Source organism: Rhinoderma darwinii, chromosome 3, assembly GCF_050947455.1.
Source record: "Rhinoderma darwinii isolate aRhiDar2 chromosome 3, aRhiDar2.hap1, whole genome shotgun sequence".
NCBI lineage: Eukaryota > Metazoa > Chordata > Amphibia > Anura > Rhinodermatidae > Rhinoderma > Rhinoderma darwinii.
The window spans coordinates 5,410,488-5,437,970 of record NC_134689.1 but is presented as its reverse complement, the minus strand read 5'-3'; the positions used below and the strand labels follow the sequence as shown (position 1 = coordinate 5,437,970).

The window sequence follows — 27,483 nt, the reverse complement described above, 5'->3', positions numbered from 1 at the left end:
TTTCCCTCCTGATCCTAAGTGGCAATCCGACTGGATCAACATCAAACAAGAATTCTATGCATTGACATAGGCGCTAATATTTTTTTTGTTCTAAGAAATTATCTAAGCCTTTTTTAAAGCAATTTACTGCTCCTGCTGTGACCAACTCCTGCGGTAGACTATTCCATAGACTCACATTTCTTGTGGTGAAGAAGGCTTGTCGCCTCTAGAGATTTAAACTTTTTTTTCTCCAGACGGAGGGAGTGCCCCCTTGTCTTTTTAGGGGATATTCCATGTAACATGTTTTCACTATATTTTTTGTATGGGCCATTTATCTATTTATACAAGTAAGTGCCGGTTCACATCAGTGTTCGATTTACGTTCAGGGGTTCCGTCGGAGATTTCCGTAGTGGAACCCATCAACGGAAAGTCAGACGGAAACCACAGCTTCCGTTTGCATCACCATTGATATCAATGGTGACGGAAACATTGCTAATGGCTTCCGTTTGTCACCGTTCCGGCAGGTTTCCATTTTTTCAACGGAATTAATAGCGCAGACGACTGGACCCCTCAACGGAAAGCCAACGCTGATGTGAACAGGCCCTTTACCATGTCCTCCCTTAGTTGTCTATTTCCAAGGCAAAATAGATTTAATTATTTCAATCTTTCCTCATAACTTAGATTCTCTATGCCCCTTATTAGTTTAGTTGCTCTTCTTTTTTTCATCCTTTCTATGAACTGGTGTCCAGAACTGAACTGCATATTCTAGATGAGGCCGCATTAAGGCTTTGTAAAGTGGTAATATTATGTCCTTGTACTGCAAGTCCATACCTCTTTTAATACACGACAGTATCTTGCTGGCCTTAGAAGCAGCTGATTGACATTGCAAGCTATTTAGTCTATGACCTACAAGTACACCCAGATCCTCTTCAACAAGTGACACTCCCAATAAAGCTCCACCTAGGACATATGATGCATGCAGATTGTTGGTACCCAGACGCATATCTTTACATTTATCCACATTAACCCCTTAGTGACCAGCCCATTTTAGGCCCTAATGACCAAGCTATTTTATTCGTTTTTCTATAGTCGCATTCAAAGAGCTATAACGTTTTTATTTTTTCGTCTACATAGCTGTATGAGGACTTGTTTTTTGCGGGATTAGTTGTACTTTTTAATAGCACCATTTTTGGGTACATATAATTTTTTTATTAACTTTTATTAACTTTTTTTGGGGGGATTATAAAAAAAACTGAAATTCCGCCATTGTTCTATGCGTTTTTAAATTGACGCCGTTCACTGTGCGACGTAAATAACATGTTACCTTTATTCTATGGGTCGGTACGATTACGGCGATACCACATATGTAGAGTTTTTTTTATGTTTTACGACTTTTGCACAATAAAAACACTTTTGAACTAAAATTATTTGTTTTTGCATCGTCGCTTTCCAAGAGCCGTAATTTTTTTATTTTTCCATCAATGTAGTGATTTTTTGGGCTTGTTTTCTGCGGGACGAGACGTAGTTTTGAATGGTACTGTTTTGGGGTGCATGGGACTTATTGATTCATTTTTATTATGACTTTTTTGGGGGCAATGGAAAAAAATAGCAATTTCGCCATTGTTTTTTGCGGTTTTTTTTTACGCTGTTCACCTTGCGGTTTAAATTACATATTAACTTTATTAATGGAGTCATTACGGTCGCGGCGATACCATATTTGTGTACTTTTATTTCTTTTTTACACTTTTACTAAATAAAACCAGTTTATGGGAAAAAATGGTTTTATTTATTTTTTTACTGTAATTTTTATTAATAATCTTTATTTCACTTTGATGACTGATTTCACTAGTCCCACTAGGGGACTTTACTGTGCGATCTTCAGATCGCTGATATAATGCTCTGGTATACTTCGTATACCAGAGCATTATTGCCTGTCAGTGTAAATCTGACAGGCAATTTGTTATGACGTGCCTCCGGCGCGTCCTAACAGGCATATGTCCAGGGCAGACCTGGGGGCTTTTATCAAGCCCCCGGCTGCCATGACACCCCATCGGAGACCCGCGATTCGCGGGCCGCCGATGGGTGACAGAGGGAGCTCACTCCCTTTGTAAACAAAGTTAAATGCCGCGGTCGCTATTGACGGCGGCATTTAACGGGTTAAACGGCCGCGATCGAAGTAAACTTCGATCGCGGGCGTTGGAGCAGGAGCTCAGCTGTCATCAGACAGCAGAGCCCCGGCTCCAGCCTGCACAGGAGACCCGTGCAGGACTTAGACTAGACGAACGTTAAAAGGTGTCAGCCTAGCCTAAGGCCCCTTAGTGACCGACGTGAAAAGGCGTATTAGTGGTCACTAAGGGGTTAAACCTCTTTTGCCAAGTCGATACCCAAACAGTCAGTGTCCAAATCGGCTTGTAATTTATGAACATCTTCCATAGACTGAACAGTACTACATAGTGTAACATCCGTGGTCGCTGACCACGAACTCCTTCCATCCAGTCGACGCCCTTCTCTCCAGAGATGTCTGCACATACGGCTGTCCTGTTCCACAGTGACCACCAGGGTCCGCTGGCGAGTTCAGTCCAGACTTAAGAATCCAAAGCGCACGCAGGTGGGAGATTGAGCTGATTGCTCCGAGAGCACCCTGGGCTATAAGAAGGGCCCAGCCCCTTCCTCCCTGAGCCTGAGCGTTGTTGTCGTACCCAAAGTTTGTCTATGCAAATGGTCTCCTAGTGTTTTCCAGTTGCCAGTGTTCCCCGTACCTGTATCCTGGTCAAGTGCCGTGCTGAGCTGTAGTCGTGCTGTGCTGTATTCCGCGCCTGTCCTGCTACTCCACGCCTGACGTCTACCTGCCTACTCCCAGCCGAGCCTGCCTTGCTACTGTACAAGCTGCCACAGGTACACTATACGAACTATAGACTGTGACCTGCGCCCTGTTGGCCAGCTGCCATACCGTGAAGGCGGTACGGCCCAGTGGGTCCACGAATTCAACGTGACACATAGCTTTGTGTCAGTTGCAAAATCAGAAACAGTACTATTAATCCCATCCTCTATATCATTAATAAATAAGTTGAATAATAGATGTCCCAGCACTGAACCTTGGGTACAGCACTTATAACCGAGTACCATTCAAAGTTGGAATCATTGACCACAACTCTCTGGATATCCAAATACAAAATATACTTTCTAATCCTATAGACCTTAATTTACCCATTAGACGTCTAATGCCTTCGCAAAGTCCAAAAACCCAACAGTGGGCCATATCTCTGGAACAAGCGGGGCCAGCAAGAAAAAAAAAATCAGTTCAACTGATATGACCTAGTGACAGGTCCTCTTTAAAGTAACCCGGTTAGATTAAAAAGAATGGATGAACTCTACCCTATTTTGCCCCATGTTGATGCAGTTGCACCTGTTGTAGTCTGTTAGGGTATGTTCACACAGAGTGTTTTCGGACGTTTTTCGAATACTAAAAATTTTTATGGGTGGGAGATCTACACTTATGGCATACTTACTAACTAGATTGTAAAATATAGAAATATTAGAAATCATTATTGTATACTGTATAAAGCACATAGCAAATATTTTAATATATTCAGTATTAGCTAAATGTGTGGTACGATGGTAACAAACACTATACATACATAAATACTTTTTGGGTGTAATAACCCTTTACTGTATGTGAACAGAGAAAAAATGATGGAGTGTGACCTCGGAGTCGTTGGACTTTGTGCTCATATGCAGCGTTCCCAGGTATGATCCTGTTCCTATTCTTATCTGCTCATGTTATTTCATGTCACCGGAAATATGCACTATAAATATCCCATTGTATGTTACTGGTGATGGTACAGACTGCAGCACTCAACAACCATCATCTGATCAACAGACATGATGAGGATGATAATATAAATATTTCACATTTACTTGCATATATCTTTACCTCATAAATTTTATCACGTGTATTTACGGTACCTCATAAATATTTGTCACATATACAATTACCTCCAACGTGTTTACTTTATATATATTTACTCGATACTACATATATAATGTACCTCCTAAATATTTACCTCATATACACTTACCTCAGCTGTATTTACGTCACACATATTTCCTACATATATAATGACCTCCTAAATGTTTACTTCATACTAGGGCTGGGCAATAACGACCTAAATAAAAATCACCATTAATTGAACATGTAACCTCGATTCCGATTATTGAAAGATTTCTTAGGCCACACCCCCTATTTGCATGCTACGCCATTGAATTAATATTTATCCCAAGCCTGCTGTATTCTACTGTATATAATATACCCCGACACTGCTCCCGCACAGTATAATGCCCCATACCTGCCCCCACACATTATAAAGCCCCTTATAGTTGCCTTCCACGTCCACACACATAGCCACCCGTAATTACGGGAGCCCCATAAACTTCTATGGGCCTGCCCGTGCCGTTATTACGGCCTGAAATAGGACATGTTCCATATTTTTCATACGGGAAGGTACTCGTGGCCAATAGAAGTCTATGGGCCTGTAATTACGGCTTGTAATTATGGGCGTTTTTACGTTCGTGTGCATGAGGCCTAAACCAGGAGAAAATAATTGATAAAGCCGAAATTCGCAAGACGACGTCGATTATTTTTCGATTAATCACCCAGCCATACTCGATACACACTTACGTCGGCTGTATTCACCTCACATATATTATGACATCCTAAATGTTTACCCAGCATTTAACTTTTTAGACAGATATATTTACCTCTCAACTGTTTTTCACATATACATTACGTCCATGTTCACACTTTCAGAATTCTATGAGGTTATGATTTAGGCATGGAGACACTTACCTCAGCTATATTTACCTCACATATATTGCCTACATATATAATGACCCCCTAAATGTGTACCTTGTATACACTTACCTCAGCTATATTTACCTCACGCATATTGCCAACACCTATATTGAGCTCCTAATTGTTTACCTCATATACACGTACCTCAGCTATATTTACCTCACACATATTTCATACATATATAAAAACCTCCTTATGTTGAACTTGTATACACTTACCTCAGCTGTATTTACCTGGCATTTATACGATATATTTACCGCACAATTGTTTGTCACATGTACATTAAGGCCGTGTTCACACGTATTCAGGATTTAGGCGGGAAACACTTACCTCACATATTTTTCCTACATATATAATAACTTCCTAAATACTTACCTCACATACACTTACCTCAGTTAAATTTACCTCAAACATATTTCCATATATAAAGACCATCTTGTATTAAACTCATATACACTTACCTCACACATATAACATCTTTAATGATTACCTCATATACACTTACCTCAGCTATACTTACATCACACATATTTCATACATATATAATAACTTCCTTAATTATTACCTCATATACACTTACCTCACACATATTTCCACATATATAATGACCACCTTATGTTAACCTCATATACACTGGCGTCAGCTGTATTAACTTACATATATAAATACCACCTAAATATTTACCTCATATACACTTACCTCAGATATATTTACCTCATATACACTTACCTCAGCCATATTTACCTCAGATATATTTACCTCATATACACTTACCTCAGATATATTTACCTCATATACACTTACCTCAGCCATATTTACCTCAGATATATTTACCTCATATACACTTACCTCAGATATATTTACCTCATATACACTTACCTCAGATATATTTACCTCATATACACTTACCTCAGATATATTTACCTCATACACACTTACCTCAGATATATTTACCTCATATACACTTACCTCAGATATATTTACCTCATACACACTTACCTCAGATATATTTACCTCATATACACTTACCTCAGATATATTTACCTCATATACACTTACCTCAGATATATTTACCTCATATACACTTACCTCAGATATATTTACCTCATATACACTTACCTCAGATATATTTACCTCATACACTTACCTCAGCCATATTTACCTCATATATATTATCACCTCCTGTTTACCTGACATTTTACTTTTTGTACGGATATTTTCACCTCTCCACTGTTTTTCACATAAGGCCATGTTCACACTTTCAGGATTCTACTAGGATAGGATTTACATGGGGATACACTTTACCTCACATATATTTTCTACATATGTAAAGACCCCCTATAAGTTTCGTTTTTATGCAGATATATTTACCTCACAATTGTTTGTCACAGATACACCAAGGCCATGTTCACACTTTAGGATTGTAACAGGATTTAGGTGGGGATACAAATACACACACACACACATATATATATATATATATATATATATATATATACGCCTCATATACACATACCCCACATATTTTTATTATATATATATTACAGTATTTACTTCAAACATATCTCCCATGTATATTTATCACATTCATATATGTTGTAGATATTTCACATTTCTCTGCAGTATATACATCCACCTCATACCTCTCTTTACATTGCTTCACATAAGCAAATTTACCACATAATTACATTAACATACAAGATCTACCTCATCCCCTCACACATTCACCTCAGCGCCGGACACAGACTACGACGATCCAGAATAAAACACAATATTCCCAGCAGCGCTCGGGAGACCGATCATGTGACAGGACACGCCCCCTGTGCTCAGAGCGGGAGATTCTGGCTGCTCCTGGGTGTTACTATGAGCTCTCTGTTGTTGTGGTTCTGACCCGCAGCCGTTATAGAGGGGCGTGGTTATGTGCAGGTATGTAGTAATGACAGACAGACAGACACACAGACAGACAGACAGATATGAGATAGATAGATAGATAGATAGATAGATAGATAGATAGATAGATAGATAGATAGATAGATAGATAGATAGATAGATAGATAGATAGATAGATAGATAGATAGATAGATTAGATAGATAGATAGATAGATAGATAGATAGATAGATAGATAGATAGATAGATAGATAGATAGATAGATAGATAGATATGAGATAGATAGATATGAGATAGATAGATAGATAGATAGATAGATAGATAGATAGATAGATAGATAGATAGATAGATAGATAGATAGATAGATAGATAGATATGAGATAGATAGATAGATAGATAGATAGATAGATAGATAGATAGATAGATAGATAGATAGATAGATAGATATGAGATAGATAGATATGAGATAGATAGATAGATAGATAGATAGACAGATAGATAGATAGATAGATAGATAGATAGATAGATAGATAGATAGATAGATATGAGATAGATAGATAGATAGATAGATAGATAGATAGATAGATAGATAGATAGATAGATAGATAGATAGATAGATAGATATGAGATAGATAGATAGATATGACAGAGATAGATAGATAGATATGACATAGATAGATAGATAGATAGATAGATAGATAGATAGATAGATAGATAGAGAGAGAGAGAGAGAGAGAGATAGATAGATAGGAGATAGATAGATAGATAGATAGATAGATAGAGAGAGAGAGAGATAGATAGATAGGAGATAGACTGGTTGGGGATGCACTTTGTAGTTGGAAATTTTAGGAGCCAAAGTCAAACATAAAACAGTATCTAGAAAGGATCCAGGAGCTGAACAGACAATTATCCAGATTTACCCCCCCCCCCAAAAAAAAATCAACACACCCCCGGATTGTCATCTTGGGAGGCGACACATCCACCTAGTACACCAGTAGAGGAGTTATTATCAGCTGACAACTAAACGTGGACTGACAACTCGGTTCCTAAAACAAGTTCCAGAGACATCATCTCCCTTCCCACAGCCAAGCATTACTAATGTCAGAGTCACGCTGTGTGAAATATCTGCATAATGACTATAAATTAGATGTGTGAACAGAGCTTTACTGGGCCGAGCATTTCCTATAGTACTGGTCTACAATAATGAACTATCGTTTATTCAGTATCTAAAATAACTTTTGTGATATATATATATACACACACACACATACACATATATCCCAAAAGAATGGTTGGGGTATGTTCACACGTCTTAACATTACGTCTGAAATTACGGAGCTGTTTTCAGGCGAAAACAGCTCCTGAATTTTAGACGTTTTTGTAACTACTCGCGTTTTTCGCGCCGTCCATTACGGACGTTATTGGAGCTGTTTTCAATAGTGTCAATGAAAAACGGCTCCAAAAACGTCCAAAGAAGTGACGTGTACTTCTTTTTCACGGGCGCCTTTTTACGCGCCGTCTTTTGCAAGCAATGTTCAGATGTTCGCAGACGTATTGGAGCCGTCTTTTCAGGCGTAATTCGAGGCGTAAAACGGCCGACTTACGTCTCAAAATAGGCCGTGTGCACATACCCTTAGCACCCCATTCGGTTTCTTAAGTATGACAAAAGCCTGGTATGTGGACTGAGATGTCGGCCTCAGCAATACAAAATGGACCTTGTCTACGATTGTAACGTGATTTCATGTGGACACATTCCGGTCGTCGCTTGTGAATTTCGGAGAGCGCTAATTCGGAGTAATTTTCATTTTTGTACATTTCTATTGTCATATCACAAAATGCATTTGACCAAAATGCAAACGATGACTTTATTGATGATGAGAGGGTATGGCAAATAAAAAATAAGATCCTATGAAGAAGTAGCGGCTTTATTCAATGCCGCTTATCCCATCCGTGATCTAAATTTCATCGTCAACTGTTAAAAGAACCGTTCACCGTTTCCAAATAACCGGTTCAATTAAAGACGCAGCAATATCCAGAAGAGCCAAACATGCGAGTAACGATGAAAAAGCTTAAGAAAAATCCTATCTCAAAATCGATTGCGACATTGTTTTTGTATTGAAAAGAGCTTTCAAATGAGCCCCCACTCGACCCCCCGTGCCATGTAAGATTTGCTGCCACCGCTCCAAGGGGTGTTTGTTTTTGGCGTTAACTGGTAGATTTTATGACCCCATTAAATACCACCAAATTTCAACCCTCTACCTCGAGCCGTTCAAATGTTATGAGGGTGTTCCGGAACTTTTGGTGGGCACTGTATATTCAGAATTATTGGAGGTCCTGCGTGCACCCTTTCAGATGTTATTGTATAGTGCTGCTTTTTTTTAACTTTTTATATAAATAGTTACAACCTGTATAATACTCCGGAGCTGCATTCATAATACTGAAAGAAAGCTTACTCTGGTGATTTACGTTTACTCACATTAAGCACTGTAGAGTCATCTGATGTAGGAAATATTAATTGCTGCATTATAGGAGCTTAGGCAAGCTGTTAGGGGTGTGTCTGTCCACAAGCTTGCTGACTGTTTCCCATAACAGCCAGTAAAATTGTGACTGCAGCACAGGCTCTATATAGTGAGTACAATGATGGACGTATGCTTAACATCTCAGACATATATATCCACAGGATATGCCATAAATGTATGATGGGTACTTGTCGGGGTCCCACCTCGAGAATGGAGGTTCCGCAGCCAACATCTTGCCTGATGAATTGCCCATGGATATGCCATTAATGTTAATTTTCATTTGATGACGTTATATTTCAAAACACATGAACAAAACTTTAAATAAACAAACTAAAATGCCCTGTAATAATTTGTAGCGAATACGTACTGTACTACTACTGTGTGTGGCGTTTTTCCAGTATATTTTTTTATCTATTTTAATGGTCAAAAATGGAAACATAAAATGTATATCCACCTTTAATCATATTTCTGCGGGCTCCAGAGCTGAAATCTTACAGCATCCCCTGGTTGTTCAGTGTCTGCACAGATTTTGCTCTGGTGATTTGTATTCATCTTTACACCAAACCCTGTACAGTCATTTGATGTAAGGAATGGAAGCTCAACTAAGCTGTTAGGTCTCATGCAGACGGCCATAGCCGTGTGCACGGACGGCCGCAGAGTGTCATCCGCGGGCCGTCCGCAATCACGGGCCATTTACATAGAAGATGTGCATTTACTTCAATGGAACCGGACCGCATAAAATGACTTGTCTTGAGTTTTTACGGTCCGCCATTGCGGCCCCACACGGTCCGTGTAAACCACGGTCGTGTGCATGGGTCCATAGAAATGAATGGGTCCGCGTTCGTGTGCATGAGGCCTTAGGGGTATGAATGGCAACAAACTTGTTCTTTCCCTTGAATTCCATCAAAACAGCAAAAGAGTGAGTGCAGCTCTTGAGTATAATACAGGCTGTACTTCAGGATCAGTACAGGATAATTTATGTATGTACACAGTGACTCCACTAGCAGAATAGTGAGTGCAGCTCTTGAGTATAATACAGGCTGTACCTCAGGATCAGTAAAGGATAATTTATGTATGTACACAGTGACTCCACAAGCAGAATAGTGAGTGCAGCTCTGGAGTATAATACAGGATGTAACTCCGCATCAGTACAGGATATGTAATGTAATGTATGTACACAGTGACTCCACCAGCAGAATAGTGAGTGCAGCTCTGGAGTATAATACAGCATGTAACTCAGGATCAGTACAGGATAAGTAATGTAATGTATGTACACAGTGACTCCACCAGCAGAATAGTGAGTGCAGCTCTGGAGTATAATAAAGGATGTAACTCAGGATCAGTACAGGATAAGTAATGTATGTACACAGTGACTCCACCAGCAGAATAGTGAGTGCAGCTCTGGAGTATAATACAGGATGTAACTCAGGATCAGTACAGGATAAGTAATGTAATGTATGTACACAGTGACTCCACAAGCAGAATAGTGAGTGCAGCTCTGGAGTATAATACAGGATGTAACTCCGCATCAGTACAGGATATGTAATGTAATGTATGTACACAGTGACTCCACCAGCAGAATAGTGACTGCAGCTCTGGAGTATAATACAGCATGTAACTCAGGATCAGTACAGGATAAGTAATGTAATGTATGTACACAGTGACTCCACCAGCAGAATGGTGAGTGCAGCTCTGGAGTATAATACAGGATGTAACTCAGGATCAGTACAGGATAAGTAATGTATGTACACAGTGACTCCACCAGCAGAATAGTGAGTGGAAGCTCTGGAGTATAATACAGGATGTAACTCCGGATCAGTACAGGATATGTAATGTAATGTATGTACACAGTGAATCCACCAGCAGAATAGTGAGCGCAGCTCTGGAGTATAATACAGGATGTAACTCAGGATCAGTACAGGATAAGTAATGTAATGTATGTACACAGTGACTCCACCAGCAGAATAGTGAGTGCAGCTCTGGAGTATAATACAGGCTGTAACTCCGGATCAGTACAGGATATGTAATGTAATGTATGTACACAGTGACTCCACCAACAGAATAGTGAGTGCAGCTCTGGAGTATAATACAGGATGTAACTCAGGATCAGTACAGGATAAGTAATGTAATGTATGTACACAGTGACTCCACCAGCAGAATAGTGAGTGCAGCTCTGGAGTATAATACAGGATGTAACTCAGGATCAGTACAGGATAAGTAATGTCATGTATGTACAGAGTGACTCCACCAGCAGAATAGTGAGTGCAGCTCTGGAGTATAATACAGGATATAACTCAGGATCAGTACAGGATAAGTAATGTATGTACACAGTGATTCCACCAGCAGAATAGTGAGTGCAGCTCTGGAGTATAATACAGGATGTAACTCAGGATCAGTACAGGATAAGTAATGTCATGTATGTACAGAGTGACTCCACCAGCAGAATAGTGAGTGCAGCTCTGGAGTATAATACAGGATATAACTCAGGATCAGTACAGGATAAGTAATGTATGTACACAGTGATTCCACCAGCAGAATAGTGAGTGCAGCTCTGGAGTATAATACAGGATGTAACTCAGGATCAGTACAACATAAGTAATGTATTTACAAAATGACTTACCTTTTCATGTAGATTTTTTCTAAATATAAACTGTAAAATAATGCCCAAAGGTGGACATATTATTTCTTAAAGAAAAACTCCAGTCAAAACCCTGTTATCCCTGTTTATGTGTGCTGTGCATTGTAGAGGCGTTTTCCTCAGTGTTAGGCCTCATTTACACGAGCGTGTGCGTTTTGCGCGCGCAAAAAACGCTGCGTTTTGCGCGCGCAAAAGGCACTTGGCAGCTCCGTGTGTCATCCGTGTATGATGCGCGGCTGCGTGATTTTCGCGCAGCCGCCATCATAGAGATGAGGCTAGTCGACGCCCGTCACTGTCCAAGGTGCTGAAAGAGCTAACTGATCGGCAGTAACTCTTTCAGCACCCTCGACAGTGAATGCCGAACACAATATACACCAACCTGTGAATAAAGAAAGACTTTCATACTTACCAAGAACTTCCTGCTTCCCCCAGTCCGGGCTCCCCGCCGTTGCCTTGGTGACGCGTCCCTCTCTTGTCATCCGGCCCCACCTCCCAGGATGACGCCGCAGTCCATGAGACCGCTGCAGCCTGTGATTGGCTGCAGCCTGTGCTTGGCCTGTGATTGGCTGCAGCTGTCACTTGGACTGAACTGTCATCCCGGGAGGTCGGACCGGAGTTATCGGTAAGTCAGAACGTCTTTTTTTTTTTACAGGTTCATGGATTTTCGGAGCGGAAGTCACTGTCCATGGTGCTGAACCAGTTTAACGCTCTCAGCACCGTGGACAGTGACTGTCTCCTGACGTCCCGAACATTTTTTACCAGTTTCGGTCAAAACGAGTTTGGCCGAACCCGGTGAAGTTCGGTGCGCTCATCTCGAATTTGACACTCCGTTTGGATGTTTGTAAACAGAAAAGCACGTGGTGCTTTTCTGTTTACATTCAGGAGTTTGACAGCTCTTGCGCGAATCACGCAGTTCGCACGGAAGTGCTTCCGTGCGGCATGCGTGGTTTTCACGCACCCATTGACTTCAATGGGTGCGTGAGTGCGCGAAAAACGCACGATTATAGAACATGTCGTGAGTTTTTTTCTGCCCACACGCGCTGAGCGCAATTCACGCATCGTCTAAACTGCCCCATTGACTAATATAGGTGCGTACGACATGCGTGCAAAGCACGCGCGTCGCACGCGCGTATATTACGTTCGTGTAAATGAGGCCTTACAATGTGGTTACTACATTGCAGCGGCTTATGGCTGTTATTTCCATGACAATTTTTTCCCGCACCAGGAAATGTCTCTACTGTATGTTAATATTCTTTCTGTACACCGGAGACGTTGGTGTATTATTAGGAAATGCCATCAATGTCCGATCGGCAGGGATCCGACCGCTATAACTCCTGCCAGTCACTAAAACGAAGCAGTAGAGGCGCTAGATAAGCACTATGCCACTTTGTCTCCCATATGCTCCACTTGGCTTCTTCCCTGCAGCCACATGGTTGGCCATTGACTGTAATGAGTGGATCATGTTGGCTCCAAAAAAAGCCGAGTGGAGCTGAAAGGAGATAAAGTGGCTCCGACTTTGCTCTATTATGTCATTAGATATATCAATATATTACATTTATTAAAGGCGTTGTCCAATTAGGACAACCTCTCTCCATATGTAGTATTAGGGCATACAGATATCATAAAGAGGAGCCCTCCAGTAGGGGCTCTATGTCTGGAAGATTCGGCCATTAATCTGAATGGCCGCCATGTAATACTTCTACCTGCAGCAGGCGCGGCAGGGGAAATGATCAGGTGACAACATCATCTATTTTTCGGGGGTATCGGGAGACGGACCTGCAGCAATCAGCCAATTCATATTAATGGAATTATCTGCGATGAGACAACCTCTGCAATTGAAATTCTTTTACTGACTTCCAAAAAAGGGAAGGACAGAGAGACCAGGGTGTAAAGTAATACAAGTTTTCTTTTCTTTTTTTTGCAGAAAAATATATTCGGTATATGGAGGCACACATTAATAAAAATGTAATTAGTGCTAAAAAAAAAAAAAACCTGCTAAAAACTGTCCGTTTTGTAGGTATTTTTGTTTTCAAAATGAGAATAAGAATCTTTTTGAAAATGACAATAAAAAATTTTTGGAAAACGATAAGATTTTTGGGGAAAATGAGAATAAAATGTTTGGGGAAAATGAGATTAAGAATTTTTGCCAAAATTAGAATTTTTTGGAAAATTAGAATGTTTTTGAAAATGATATTTTATTTTTTATTTATTTTTTATTCTTTTCACTTCCCATCTTAGCCACATAAAGTTCCATTCTCTGCATCCGTTCATGTTATTTACTTGCCCACAATTACAAATGGCACAAATCTAGAAAGCAGCTATGGCCATAAATATTACCAAAAGGGAAATTTGCCAGTCATTCTTCCCTAATACGTTGCAACCCTATAAATCTCCCCCTCCAAATTCCAATGTATCCTGCATGTCGGAGGCAATCCTCAGATACCAGACTGGTGTGAAAGTCTCAGATACCTTCATCAGGTCTATGGAATGATCCATAAAGGACGCAGCCATGCCTGGGAAGAGTGCGATGCTCTTATAAGGGAATGTCACTTATACCGGGATGTCTTTTTTTTTTCCTAATACACATTCTCCACATCACAAGAAACAGTTCTTCTAAGGAAGAGGGGGGTCCTTAGGAAAACCTATAACAGTCCTTGTATATAGTCGGGCTCTTTGAAGGGCTGTGGTACAGTGGTTACATTGTTGGTCTTATGAACACACACTTGTGGTTGTGTTCTATCCCCAGCCACTTTGCAGCGTGACCACCCATCTGCCACAGGCAGCAAGTTTGTGGGAAGTTCTGCAAAGTACTTGTGGTGCCGTAGAGGAAGGAGTGGCGGCAATAACTCTCCCTCTTGAGAAGACCCACCTAATGAGACAGGAGGGTGTAAAAGTGACAGGTGAGGCTCTCGTGCACTCCCACTGCTTGCACCAGCTCCATCGACTATGGAAGAAGTGTTAAAAGGGGTGGTGGGTCACATGTCCCAACATCAATGAAGCAAACATGACTGGAAAAGGGGAATGTGGCTTATGATGTCACAGTTTTGTCTTTATTAAGAGCTCACTGAAAAGGAATCCAGTTTCCCTCATACACAGCCAAAGGACACAGCTCCTTCCTGGAGTCCAGCACTGCTACATCACATCAGTACTGGGATTACTACACACAGTGAGCACAGGCAAAGAGCAGCAGAGCGCAAGTAAGTGCAAAGACTTTACCCTATGGGTGGGCTGCATGTTGGGGGGAGTAGTGGAGAAGAGCTTGCTGAGGGGAGTAGTAGAGGAGCAATATTCATGCAGTTGGGGGGTACCAGACAAATGAGTGACTGAAAGTAATGTAGAACCAAAAGTGTTACCAAAGTCATAGTGGGATTTGTAGAAGCTGATTATAATAGGAGGGTTGTATTATTAGATGTGTATGATGTGCCCTTCAATAACAGAAGAGGTGTAAGGAGCCAAGTGTGAACGTAGAGACTTAGGAATAGTGGAAATGTGTAATATTATAGGAGAGGTAAACTTATAGATAGAGGGGGGACACGGGGAATACTTAGAATATGCTTAATATGGGGTAATGTGATTTACTATATATCTCATATCTATCTATACCTCCATCTATTATGTATATTTTATATCTATCTATCTATTTATACATCTAGTATTTATATTTTATATCTATCTATTTATCTATCTATCTATTTATACATCTAGTATTTATATTTTATATCTATCTATCTCATATCTATCTATACCTCCATCTATTATGTATATTTTCTATCTATCTATCTATCTATCTATCTATCTATCTATCTATCTATCTATCTATCTATCTATCTATCTATCTATCTATCTATCTATCTATCTATCTATCTATCTATACCTCCATCTATTATGTATATTTTATATCTATCTATCTATCTATCTATCTATCTATCTATCTATCTATCTATCTATCTATCTATCTATCTATCTATCTATCTCATATCTATCTATCTCATATCTATCTATCTATCTATCTATCTATCTATCTATCTATCTATCTATCTATCTATCTATCTATCTATCTATCTATCTATCTATCTATCTATCTATCTATCTATCTCATATCTATCTATCTATCTATCTATCTATCTATCTATCTATCTATCTATCTATCTATCTATCTATCTATCTATCTATCTATATAGACTCACATTTGTTTCAAAGTAACTTTATAAACAGTTCTGCATTTCCCATCCATTGTCACATTTCCTCTCCGTCGCTGTCATACAGTCTACGCTCAGGTGCCGCAGATCCTGTAGTGTATTTGGGGTCAGAAATCGAGCCGTCTGCCTCCTCTCACCTCCCCATGGAACGCACACAAACCTCAGTCTGATCCCGTTCCATATACAGTCAGCATCCAAAACCCACGAGTTTTCCAAGCTAAAATAATCATTGTGTTTCATGCAGAGATTATAGAAATATTTCACTGAACTCCCCCACAAGTCTAATACCCGGAGTTTAGATAGAACTCCATTCCGCAATTTCATAAACTTTGACACATAGATTGGGCTGTGGAGGATGAGAGTTGTTGCACATGGTTGATAAGGAATGTGCTGGGTTTATATTCGTCATATGATTGGGAAAACAGCACTTTTAGGTTAAAAGTTGGGATTTGGGAGTCACGAGACGTTATGACTGTAAGACATTGCCAAGCGATCCAGGATAGTGCTATAGTATGGGAATTATGGGGGACATGATAAGAACTCTCATCAATGGGCTGGTGTGGATGGGGCACTCATGGGCATTCATGGGCATTAGGCACCTCAGCTGTTTGATGGAGCACTGGTTGCCCCTATTATATGTACGGTGGTCATGGGTATTGGTAATGGTAGCATATAGCGTTACTGGCATGGGGTGGGTGCATAGTTTGGGTCCACTACCTAGGCAGGACATGGCAAGGTTAGTATGTGAAGGCATCGAAAAAGATTCCACTATGAAGCTCTCTTTGTCTCTGCCTAGTGGGAAGAAAAATATGTTACAAGGGCGCCCCTATGGGCAATAAATCAGACTATCCTAGAAAAGCACTGAGGATAGAAACCGATGGCCATAAAATGATTAGAATATGCTGCAAAACTGTCAAACTAACAGCAGGCATTAGTGAGGTGTCCAGTCGGCTATACCTCAACCTGGAGCCTCAGTTATAACGTTTGTATAATGTGCAAATGTTATTTGTGCAGCCATGCTGGGGGGGGGGGGGGACGGACGCTACCTGTCAGTACGGCAGTATGTCAGGAGAAGATCATTTATTCTGATTACAACCAATTATATACAGGTTATTATAACACAGTACTTTCCATGTTTTCAGGTTCCTTCTATTTATTCTGGAAAAAAAGATTATCCCGTAGATAGGAAGTCCTGGAAATATTCAACAGGTAAGTGCCTACAGTATTATCTGTCCCGAGTCTATATTCCACATCTTCCATTCTTAGTATACGTGTAATATAAAGGGACATTACGCCGGCAGTCTATTCTCTCTCATTTGCTGTGCAGTTGAATGTAAACTATTGTTCTCTGTTATCAGCCAGCGTAGTGTTCTTCAATGGGATGGGTAAGAGGATGTGCAGAAACCTCCCCTCAAGATGACTACTTTATGTCACATAGGTCCAGTGCTCAGACCCTCCAGAGACATGACATCATATGTGTGACTGATATCAGCCGCTCCTCTTATAACGTTCTCGGACTATTATAAGATTTAAGATGTGGTCTGAGACTTAGGTTCAAGGTTGCGGTCTACCTTTCACTATAGCATGTCATGGTGCTTAGTGTCTGTCTTTCAGAAGGTTAACTATTTAAAGGGGTGCGTTAGTTGGTGTAATTATCGTACGTGTCGGGGGACAGACAACTCACATGTCGTCTAGGCACTTGGTACTTTTTCCGGCCTCTTTAGGTCTCGGCTTTAAGAGATTAGAAATGTTGTCTGTATTTGCGCTTCTTCCTGTGAGGCCCTTTCTTTGTATTCTTGGTACCTCTATTGCCTTCGCCTCTCTGATGTGGTTTTTGATGTGCCGGCTCGTCTGATGCCTGTTCATGGTCCTGTCTATTGTGGTGTATGACCGTCGGCTTCACAGGCTCCAGATTTTCCATGTTGTTCTGTCGCTGATAACGTTTTTCTTCCACGCAGGTCTTGGCTATTCTCAGGATGTTGCGGAGCCTCCTTCCACATTGCAGTTTGGCGGTCTTCATCTTAAGCTGTTCCTTCCCCGCTCAGGGGAGACCAACGCAGGGGCTCAACGGCAGAGTGTAAGAGACTGGCTCTGTCCTCATTAACACACCAGTGTATGTGTATATATACTGTATACATAAGTGTGCATGCAAATGTACAAAAGTCTGCGTGCGGATCGGGAGATGAACAAAACGGTTCACCCCCTCGCCGTCAGCTCGCCATAAAGATTCAGTGGGCAATCGCTTTGCCCATTGTCTCCAATTGTCTGGTGATTTAAAAGATGATATGAATCAGAATGATTGTTTCTAAAACCCCTTTATATAATCTGGAAAGGTGGCCTAGTCCTGCTCACAGAGATAATGATTTGTTACAATGTATTGGTGTAGATAAGAGTGATCAGACTGAGAGCCCAGGACAGGAGACAGATTTGGGCTGCTGCTGTGTCTACAGCACAGAGAATATTTTCTACTCTAATACATTGTAACAAACCCTCGACTGCATGAGCAGGACTAGGTCACGTCTGCTTGTAAACAAAATGCTTAACATTCCCTGACAGCAAGCAGAGATCTTGACAACGGGGAGGACTATAAACTCAACCATATTAGAAAGTTGCAGAACTTTTTATTATGCAGTGATGAGGTCATTCTTGCTTCTGCCCTTTTTGTTTTCTTTCTTATCGTGTACGTACAATTATCGACACGTGCCCGACGCTCACGCGTTTATAGCCAAGCCTGTCTCCTGGCAAATTAAACTGACACCCACATAAAGGGAATAATCCTGCCAGACGATTCGGACAGGAATCAAGTGAGCACATGAAAATTTTACGGGCGACGTTTAATTATATCTGCACGGGAGACAACCTCTCACACCAACAGGAGCAGCAACCCCCCAGGCACCGTGTTCAGATAAACGCTGTATTGTGTTTCCAGGCTGGTTAAACAGGGAGGGAGAAGGGACCACAGGGGATCAGACACCCCATTAGTGCTGCAAACAGCCCGGGCAATACCCCAAAACCACCAAAAGGGGCGACGATCATCAGATTGTTTGACTATACCGTCCTGAGTGAGTGGGGGCAAGAACGGGTGTTGCAGCAGCACGTGAAAGTTGCATGAAGGCGAAAACCCCCATATAACTCGGCTTGTAATACCAATAACTACTAGAATACTATTACTAGACTCAGCAGTGTCTCAGGCGGTATACCCCACATGCGACGCTGCCAGCCCCCCCCCCCTCCATTTACATATTAATCATTTGGCACAAAGAGCAGACGTCCAAGGTTTCTGGCTTCATGAGCAATAACAAAAGCTGCAGTTCTGTTTTGTTGCACACGTTGCAGTTATGTTATTAGGGTGTTAAGGGTCATTCACTTTAGCGATGAGTCTTTACATCTACCAGCCCCTCATCCCCGTGCATGTACCCTCCTATGAGCATTTATAACAGATCTACATGAATCAGACGTAACTTAAAGGGGTTGCCCAGTTTAGAAAACCCATCGTCATACATCCTATTAGGGAATTCGGAGTTAATATAGGGGGTCTGCTGTTCAGGATCCTCATCACTTGGGTAGAGAGAAGAACGGTTACATAGAGCGTCTCTCTCCCTCTCTATCTCTCCTGTATTACACAGACAACACATTGATATGAATGGACACTGTAATACTTCATTTCACCTGTGGTGGCACTGCAGAGAAACTGAACACTTACTGCCAGGTTTTCCTGCAGATCACAGCTGATCGCTAGGGTTCCGGCTGGAGGATGCTTTGTGATCAGCTTATTGTCAACAGACAATTTTAACAAGTAGGCATTGTCCAAAGCGTGGAGAACCCCTTTAAGCTTTTGGGCTGCTTACAAAATCTGCACCGAGGTCCCCAACCATAACTTGCCATTTATAGTACTGCTATCCTCTTATTTGGCACAGAGGTAAATGGGGCCCCCTCAGGCACTAGGACCCAGCTGCGACTGCAACGTCTTCTCCCTTATCTGAGGTTTTGTATTGCTGACTGTTATTAATGTGCAACTGACTGACCACAAGGATATTACAGTTTTCGTTGCATTTTTGCTGGGTAGTGGGGCAGCTGTGGGTCACACCACTATGGGCACCAGAGATCATACTCTCATATATATTTAGTAGAAACACATTCAGTGGGGTTCCCTGTTGCAGTGTGTGTTGTACATGTATATAGGGGCGTCTGTAGTGGGTGTGAGGTGTTCTGAGGTCAGGCGCTACACGCTCTGGCTCTCCACGGATTCCTTTTCAAGATGTTCATGTCAGATGTGAAAACGCTTCAGCTCATCACACGAAGCCACATATTAAAATCTCTGACATCTGGACCACCAAATCCAGGAACTGCTGTCAGACATAAACGCAATCCAGATATAATGTCAGTATTTTCGAATCACTCCACCTGCTAACAACAGCAGTAAAGCAATCAGGAGCAATAACTTAAAGGGCTTGTCCAGTCTTATAGAAATATAAATACAGCACACAAAAAATGGCGACAGCACGCTGCGAACACTAATGCCACCTAAGCCACTACATATAAATAAATATTCATTACTGCCTAATCTACTTACAATAGGGAGGTTCTTAGCGCACATTTTAATCAAATTGTGTGAGCCCACCTGCCACGACAAGAAGACCTCTGAGGTGGGAACCTACGCAGCACATACACCCACAACTGGGACTATATATATATATATATATATATATATATATATATATATATATATGCATAATCACTCTCTGCAATTTTCTAATAGTCTTTCTATTTAACTTTCTGACCATTTTCAAAATATGTGCTTGCTGTCAGTAAATATGACTATTCAATGTTTCCATTTAGAGGCTACAACCCCTTCCTTACCCAGTCCTGCTCACATATCTGATGAGCTTTTTCAGTGTATCAGTGTAGGTAATCTGCCTGGAGTCTAGGAAAGGACATAGATTTGGGGTTCGACTTTGTAGGATTGCCTAGTAAAAAAAACTGCAGCCGCGTGAGCAGGACTAGGACAGGATAGGTTTTATGTATTTGAATGTAAGCAATAAATGTTTCCATTTACTTACAGCAAACAGAGATTTCTAATATGGCGAGGAATTGAAAGAATGGATGCTACCATTCACTGACAGCAAGCAGAGATTTTGAAAATGTTGAGAATTGAGATTTTCGGGATATAATGATGAGGGTTTATTTACATAAGACGGTCTTAGGTTGCCTGTTATATCTGAGGCTTTACTGGGTTGGTCACTCCTCTATTGACACGTTGCTTTTCCTTTTCTTAGGCGCAGGGCCGTCTCGGAACATCAGCTTCTCCATGATAAAGGCCGATCTCTCCAAGAACTCCGCCGCAGAATCTTCCTACAGAGCCTCATAGAAGGAGTGAACACTGCAGAAATACGAGCAGCGCCAGATGAATCGCCACGACCAATCCCCAGCGTCAAGAACTTTAACACCCTGCGATTGGTGGGCGAAGAGGAAGCAGTCACAAGTCACTTGACTCAGGAGACACACAAATCTCTGAGCTTCAAGGATCCCCCACCCAAGATTCCTGGCAAGAAGAAGAAGGGCAAACCAGGAAAGAGGAAGGAGCAGGAAAAGAGGAAGAGGAGAGAGCGGTCAGCATTAGAAAGTCTGTGGGATCCGCCTGGATCGGACCTTTGGTGGGAAGAGCTGGGAATCAGGTCAGTAAACAGCATTGGGCTGAATTGGCATAGACTTGGTGGAATTTCTATTCAACAATACAACATGTGGACACGTAAAGCAGGATCCTAAACCGGGCCCTAAGTTGCCGGAAGCAGCCCATTGGCCGATCCTGTAAGCGAAGGACCCGAGAATAAAGGGGGGGACTCTTATCTCTGTCACTTAATAAGTTGGAGAGTTGAGGGTCCACTCCAAGTCAATGTGCTGTGTCTAGGGACAGTCAGTCTGTCCCTTGATGTCTCCCATGAGGTGGAAGACAATCCAAAAAGTTGGTTCTCAACCTATGCAATCCTGTTACTTCCCTTTCGCTATAAAAAAAAACAATTTGTCTATTCAGCCGAGGGAACGTGCATGCTTGTACAGCTAATTGATGATCGCATATGCCCAGATTAAGATTAGGACGGTATTCCCCCACTGGATTCTTAAAAAAATATATACAAAATTTGTAACAAAAAAAAAAATTATTTGCTAAATTCTTTGTGCAAAATTTATTAAAAATAATAATAAAAAAAAAATAACATTCCCATAGAAGAAATATAATAATGCCGGACGTTCAAGGCGTGATCATTTTTTAACCCTAAAACTCAAACCATCCTCTTCCCCCCCCGCCCCCATGCGTGGGCTGACGCGTTCTGTGACTTTCCAAGCGAGCTGCAAATTTTACTGCAAGACGGTGAAATTTAAGTGCATTCTGGACGAGCGTCCTCTGAAAACCACAACTAATACAGTTATTTATCCACAGAGTTTTGTACAGGGAGATTCAGTTTCTAGAGAGAACGGGTTTCAAGACATTCCATCCTACCCCCAAATATGTCGGCAACAACAAATTTACATCTCCGTATAATGGAAGATGTTCTCTGCACTTCCCACTCTTTAAGGAAATATGACTGGTTTATTTTTCTAAGGGTTAACGTATATAGTTGGATTTATTTTTGAAGGAAATTTTTGTCTAGGCCAAATACTAGTACGTTTGCAGAATTGTTTTGGAACGTAACTTTTTGTAAAAAAAAAAAAAAATTCTAACTTTACACTGATAGAATTTTTTTTTACAAAAATAAAATTAGAGATAAATTTAAAAAATTCATTAAAAAATGGATGAATTCATAAATTAAATAAATAAATGAGAGGTTGTCATAGCCCCTCCCATTTTTTTCAATTTCACTGAATAAACTTTCCACTTGTATCTCATTAAAAAAAAAAAAAAGAAATAACTTAGAAATATATAATGAAATAGAAATTGAAATTAATCAATTGTTAAAATTAAGAATTTCATCAAATTATAAATATAATAAATAAAGGAAGTGTTGTCAGAGCCGCTCCGCAGAATAGTATGATCTGTCTCCTGTCCTGACCTGTAACATTTCAAAACTACAAATTTTTTAGATTTATTTTTTTTACATTTATGACTTTCCGCTGGTACGACAAAAATGTAAAAATAAAATTTAGATATGTATCATTTGAAAAAATAATAATTAATAATTTAATTAATTCATAAATAAAATAAAGGACAGGTTGTCATAGCCCCTCCCCTTTTACAAAATCCACTAAATAGTAGTATGATGGTATTTCCTGCCCTGACCTGTAACAGTGTAGTCGGACACCTCCACTTCAGATTTGCCCTATTCGGGCTGAGGCTGTACCCTTCGAATGTCTATTTTCCTGCCGTCAGCTAGCCAAACCGGCAGTCGACGTAGCCGCCATGATCACGTGTCTGATAGTCTTCCCACCTAGCGACTAAATTGTTGTTGTTTTTTTTTGTGTGTATTTTTGTCTTTATTGTTTCTTTACATTTTGACAATTTTTGGAATATTAAATTAACCCTTCATTTTTTTTATTCACAGCTCGCAATGAGGATTCAACTGGAGCTTCCACTTCTATTGAAAAGACATTAAAAAGAAAAAAAAAGAAAAAAAAAATAATAAAAGAGAGCGGGGAGTGCAGCGGAAAAAACATTCTGGACTTGCACATTTGTTATGTATTTATTTCCTGTAAATATTTTATGATCAGAGACCATCCCGGACCCCATGTGCGCTGTTCTCCCCCCGCCGTCTGTAATACTGCACAGCCGCCCCCCCTTGCGGCCCCCTCCCCTTATTTATTGGTTGAATTCTGTATTTATTGTGTTATATATATTTTTTTTTAATCCTTGTGCTGCTGGCGTCCCGTTTCATGTTGCACTTTATGTCCAGAACTCGCCAAGATCTTATGTGTTTTTTTATTTTATTTTTTTATATTGAATTGAACATTATTATTATTATTATTTTTTACGTTTTTTTCTCTTTTTGTGCATGTATGAAATGTGGCGACTGGCGGAATTTGTACAGAATGTGTAATAAATCCAGTGTCCAAAGTAAGCAAAGCGCTGTCTGGTTTTGAACCCCAGGTGATCGGGGCCAAATTTACAACCCACGTTCCCATAAACACCAAGTATTAATGGAAAAAATACATCATTATTTATAGGAAGAGTGGACTGTACTTAAAGATGCAGCTCATATTATTTGTGGGGTGTGGTCGGTAAATAGCCCTACCCCCCTAAAATCCACAATGACCTGGAAAATATAAATCCCTGAGTTGTCCTTTTGTGGAAAGTCTTAATACGTCATCGATATCTTGGTCTCCTACACAGAAAACATATGCCGGACAACCAATAATGGAATCTATTACCGTGTTCGTTGTCACCCAGCTTTCCAATGGCCCTGAATGACATGAATTTACATTTAATGCATTATCTCTTACCTTCTCCTAAAGTGTCAGTCCTCACTGTAATTCTGGCATTCCGTTCAGGAACCAGGGCGCTCCGAATAAAAGCAGCTGTAGATCCCTCCCTATGCCAAATGACCACAAAGGTCTAGTTTTTTTGCATTTGCACGTTGATTGCAGCATTATTGCTTCAAAATGGTAAAGCCTGGGTGATACCTGCAGGGACAGACTGCGGTTGGGCGTTCTATCAGTGCACAAGGTCACAGCAGCTGAAGAAGTCCTCCTTCCACCCCATGAAGTTGACAGTGAACCCTACCCTGAAGCTGTCAGTCGAATTTTTGATTTAGCCGTCCAATTGGCTGACTGCCTAGTATTATGTGACATCGTCAATCACGTGTGATGATGTCACTAAGCCTGAACCTGGATCCCTTGGACCAGTGGTCTCCACCCTGTGGCTCTCCAGCGGTTGCGGAACTACAACACTTAGAGAGCAGGCCCGGTTTTAAGGGGTGGCAAACTGGGCAATTGTCCAGGGCCCCCATTTCCTAGGGGGCTCTTTGAGGACAGGATCCCCAGGAGCAACCTAAATTTACCGTTGATCCCTTCACTACCAAGGAAATTACAATCAACCCTTTCCTTACCATAGAACATCAAGGATTTGGAAATGACTAGAAAAACTAATAATGGCGAGCGGGGGGGGGCCCTACTTTGCTTCTTGCCCAGGGCCCCATTTTCTATAAAATCGGCCCTGCTGGAGAGCCACATTTTGAAGACCACTGGTCCAAGGGATCCTTAGTGACATCACACATGATTGGCGATGTCACATAATACTAGGCAGTCTGCCAATTGGACGGCTAAATCAAAAGCCATAATGAATCAGAAGTCCCCAAAGTTGGGTCACATGATCTGTGTTATGGCTTCTCTAATTTATAATATACATAGAACAACTTAGGTCCCACTGATATAAGAGACTTATAAGCTATATAATACAGTTTGGTCTGTCTGTATGTCACTGTATTACAAAGCGTTGCTTTTAGATGGAAATTACTCCATAAAACCTCATGATTCCATATGCACCCGACAGAAAATCTCCCTATGAAATCAGAGGTGCAGTATACGCCATCTCTATGGGCGCCATATTACAGCCACTGTTCCCTCTAAGGTGCGCGGCCACGCACCTTCCACGGTCCCCACACTCACTAAACTTTAAAGCCCGCACACTGTCACGGGCGGATCAGGGTTGCCAACCGTCCATAAATTTACAGACAATCCACAAAAATGGGTGGGTTTTTTTCTGCCGTCCGTAGCGTCCGGCAGAAAAAAGCGCCTTCCAGGATTTTCCTTTATTCTCCCGAAACTTTGCACTGCGCATGCCCCAAAATGTAAATGCGCAGCGCAAATGAAGAGTAGGCCGTGGCCGGGCATATTTTCAGATTCAGATTGGCTTCTGCCGAATTTGAAAATATGCAGACCGCTGCTAAGTGAGGTCGGAGCCGGGGGTGGACCAATCCTGTCCCTGACCCCATGTCAGCGACATGAGGTCAGGTGACTGGACAGGTCCGTGACCGACCCGTTAAAAGTGGAACTACGCCACTGCGCCGCATGAACTCGGCTCCTCCTAACAGTGAGTCACGTCAGGCAGAGTGGTAGCGGTAGGCTACCACTGCCGCTCTCCGCTCTGTTTGCAGTGTGGCGCTAAGTAAAAGGGGGGCTGTGTGGCGCTATTTACAAGGGGGGCTGTGTGGCACTATTTACAAGGGGGAGCTGTGGCACTATCTACAAGTTGGGCTGTGTTGTGCTATACACAAGGGGGGCTGTGTTGCACTATCTACAAGGGGGGCTGTGTGGTGCTATTTACAAGGGGGGCTGTGTGGTGCTATTTACAAGGGGGAGCTGTGTGGTGCTATTTAGAAGAGGGGGGCTGTGTGGTGCTATTTACAAGGGGGAGCTGTGTGGTGCTATTTAGAAGAGGGGGGCTGTGTTGCACTATCTACAAGGAGGGCTGTGTGGTGCTATTCACAAGGGGAGGCTGTGTGGCGCTATTCAGAAGGGGGGCTGTGTGGTGCTATTCAGAAGGGGGGCTGTGTGGTGCTATTCAGAAGGGGGGCTGTGTGGCGCTATCTACAAGGGCGGCTGGCTGTGTGGCGCTATTCACAAGAGGGGGCTGTGTGGCGCTATTCACAAGAGGGGGCTGTGTGGCGCTATTCACTAGAGGGGGCTGTGTGGCGCTATTCACAAGAGGGGGCTGTGTGGCGCTATTCACAAGAGGGGGCTGTGTGGCGCTATTCACTAGAGGGGGCTGTGTGGCGCTATTCACAAGAGGGGGCTGTGTGGTGCTATTCACAAGAGGGGGCTGTGTGGCGCTATTCACAAGAGGGGGCTGTGTGGCGCTATTCACAAGAGGGGGCTGTGTGGCGCTATTCACAAGAGGGGGCTGTGTGGTGCTATTTACAAGAGGGGGCTGTGTGGCGCTATTCACAAGAGGGGGCTGTGTGGCGCTATTCACAAGAGGGGGCTGTGTGGCGCTATTCACAAGAGGGGGCTGTGTGGCGCTATTCACAAGAGGGGGCTGTGTGGTGCTATTCACAAGAGGGGGCTGTGTGGTGCTATTTACAAGGGGGGGCTGTGTGGCGCTATTCACAAGAGGGGGCTGTGTGGCGCTATTCACAAGAGGGGGCTGTGTGGCGCTATTCACAAGAGGGGGCTGTGTGGCGCTATTCACAAGAGGGGGCTGTGTGGCGCTATTCACAAGAGGGGGCTGTGTGGCGCTATTCACAAGAGGGGGCTGTGTGGTGCTATTCACAAGAGGGGGCTGTGTGGTGCTATTTACAAGGGGGGGCTGTGTGGCGCTATTCACAAGAGGGGGCTGTGTGGTGCTATTTACAAGGGGGGGCTGTGTGGCGCTATTCACAAGAGGGGGCTGTGTGGTGCTATTTACAAGGGGGGGCTGTAATATTATAGTATCTAAAAAAGTAATTAATTAAATGTAATTTAAAATACGTTTTCTTATTCTC

At 41.8% G+C, this 27,483-nt stretch overlaps 1 protein-coding gene and 1 long non-coding RNA gene across 4 annotated transcripts in view; one reads left to right on the top strand and one right to left on the bottom strand.

The window, feature by feature from the left end:
• Positions 1-6,698, bottom strand: part of LOC142748619 (uncharacterized) — a 73,350-nt gene extending 66,652 nt beyond the window's left edge. The window contains exons 1-2 of one of the 2 annotated variants that reach the window (XR_012882278.1): positions 6,560-6,698; positions 4,059-4,145 (exon numbers count right to left, since the gene is read on the bottom strand). This is a non-coding gene — a long non-coding RNA (uncharacterized LOC142748619). Of the gene's footprint in view, positions 1-4,058; positions 4,146-6,538 lie in introns of both variants that reach the window. The other variant, XR_012882277.1, reaches the window with a different exon arrangement.
• PTHLH (parathyroid hormone like hormone) lies at positions 6,567-24,111 on the top strand. 2 transcript variants are annotated; one of them, XM_075855751.1, is made up of 6 exons: positions 6,567-6,757; positions 14,935-15,073; positions 17,218-17,284; positions 18,034-18,152; positions 21,352-21,750; positions 23,611-24,111. In XM_075855751.1, exons 4-6 carry the CDS (start codon positions 18,052-18,054, stop codon positions 23,618-23,620), a joined length of 510 nt encoding a protein of 169 aa, XP_075711866.1. In that variant the 5' UTR covers positions 6,567-6,757; positions 14,935-15,073; positions 17,218-17,284; positions 18,034-18,051; the 3' UTR covers positions 23,621-24,111. The 2 variants fall into 2 exon arrangements, with proteins under 2 accessions (XP_075711866.1, XP_075711867.1); XM_075855752.1 differs by having other exon boundaries at positions 14,919-15,073.
• Positions 24,112-27,483: the final 3,372 nt, after the last annotated feature.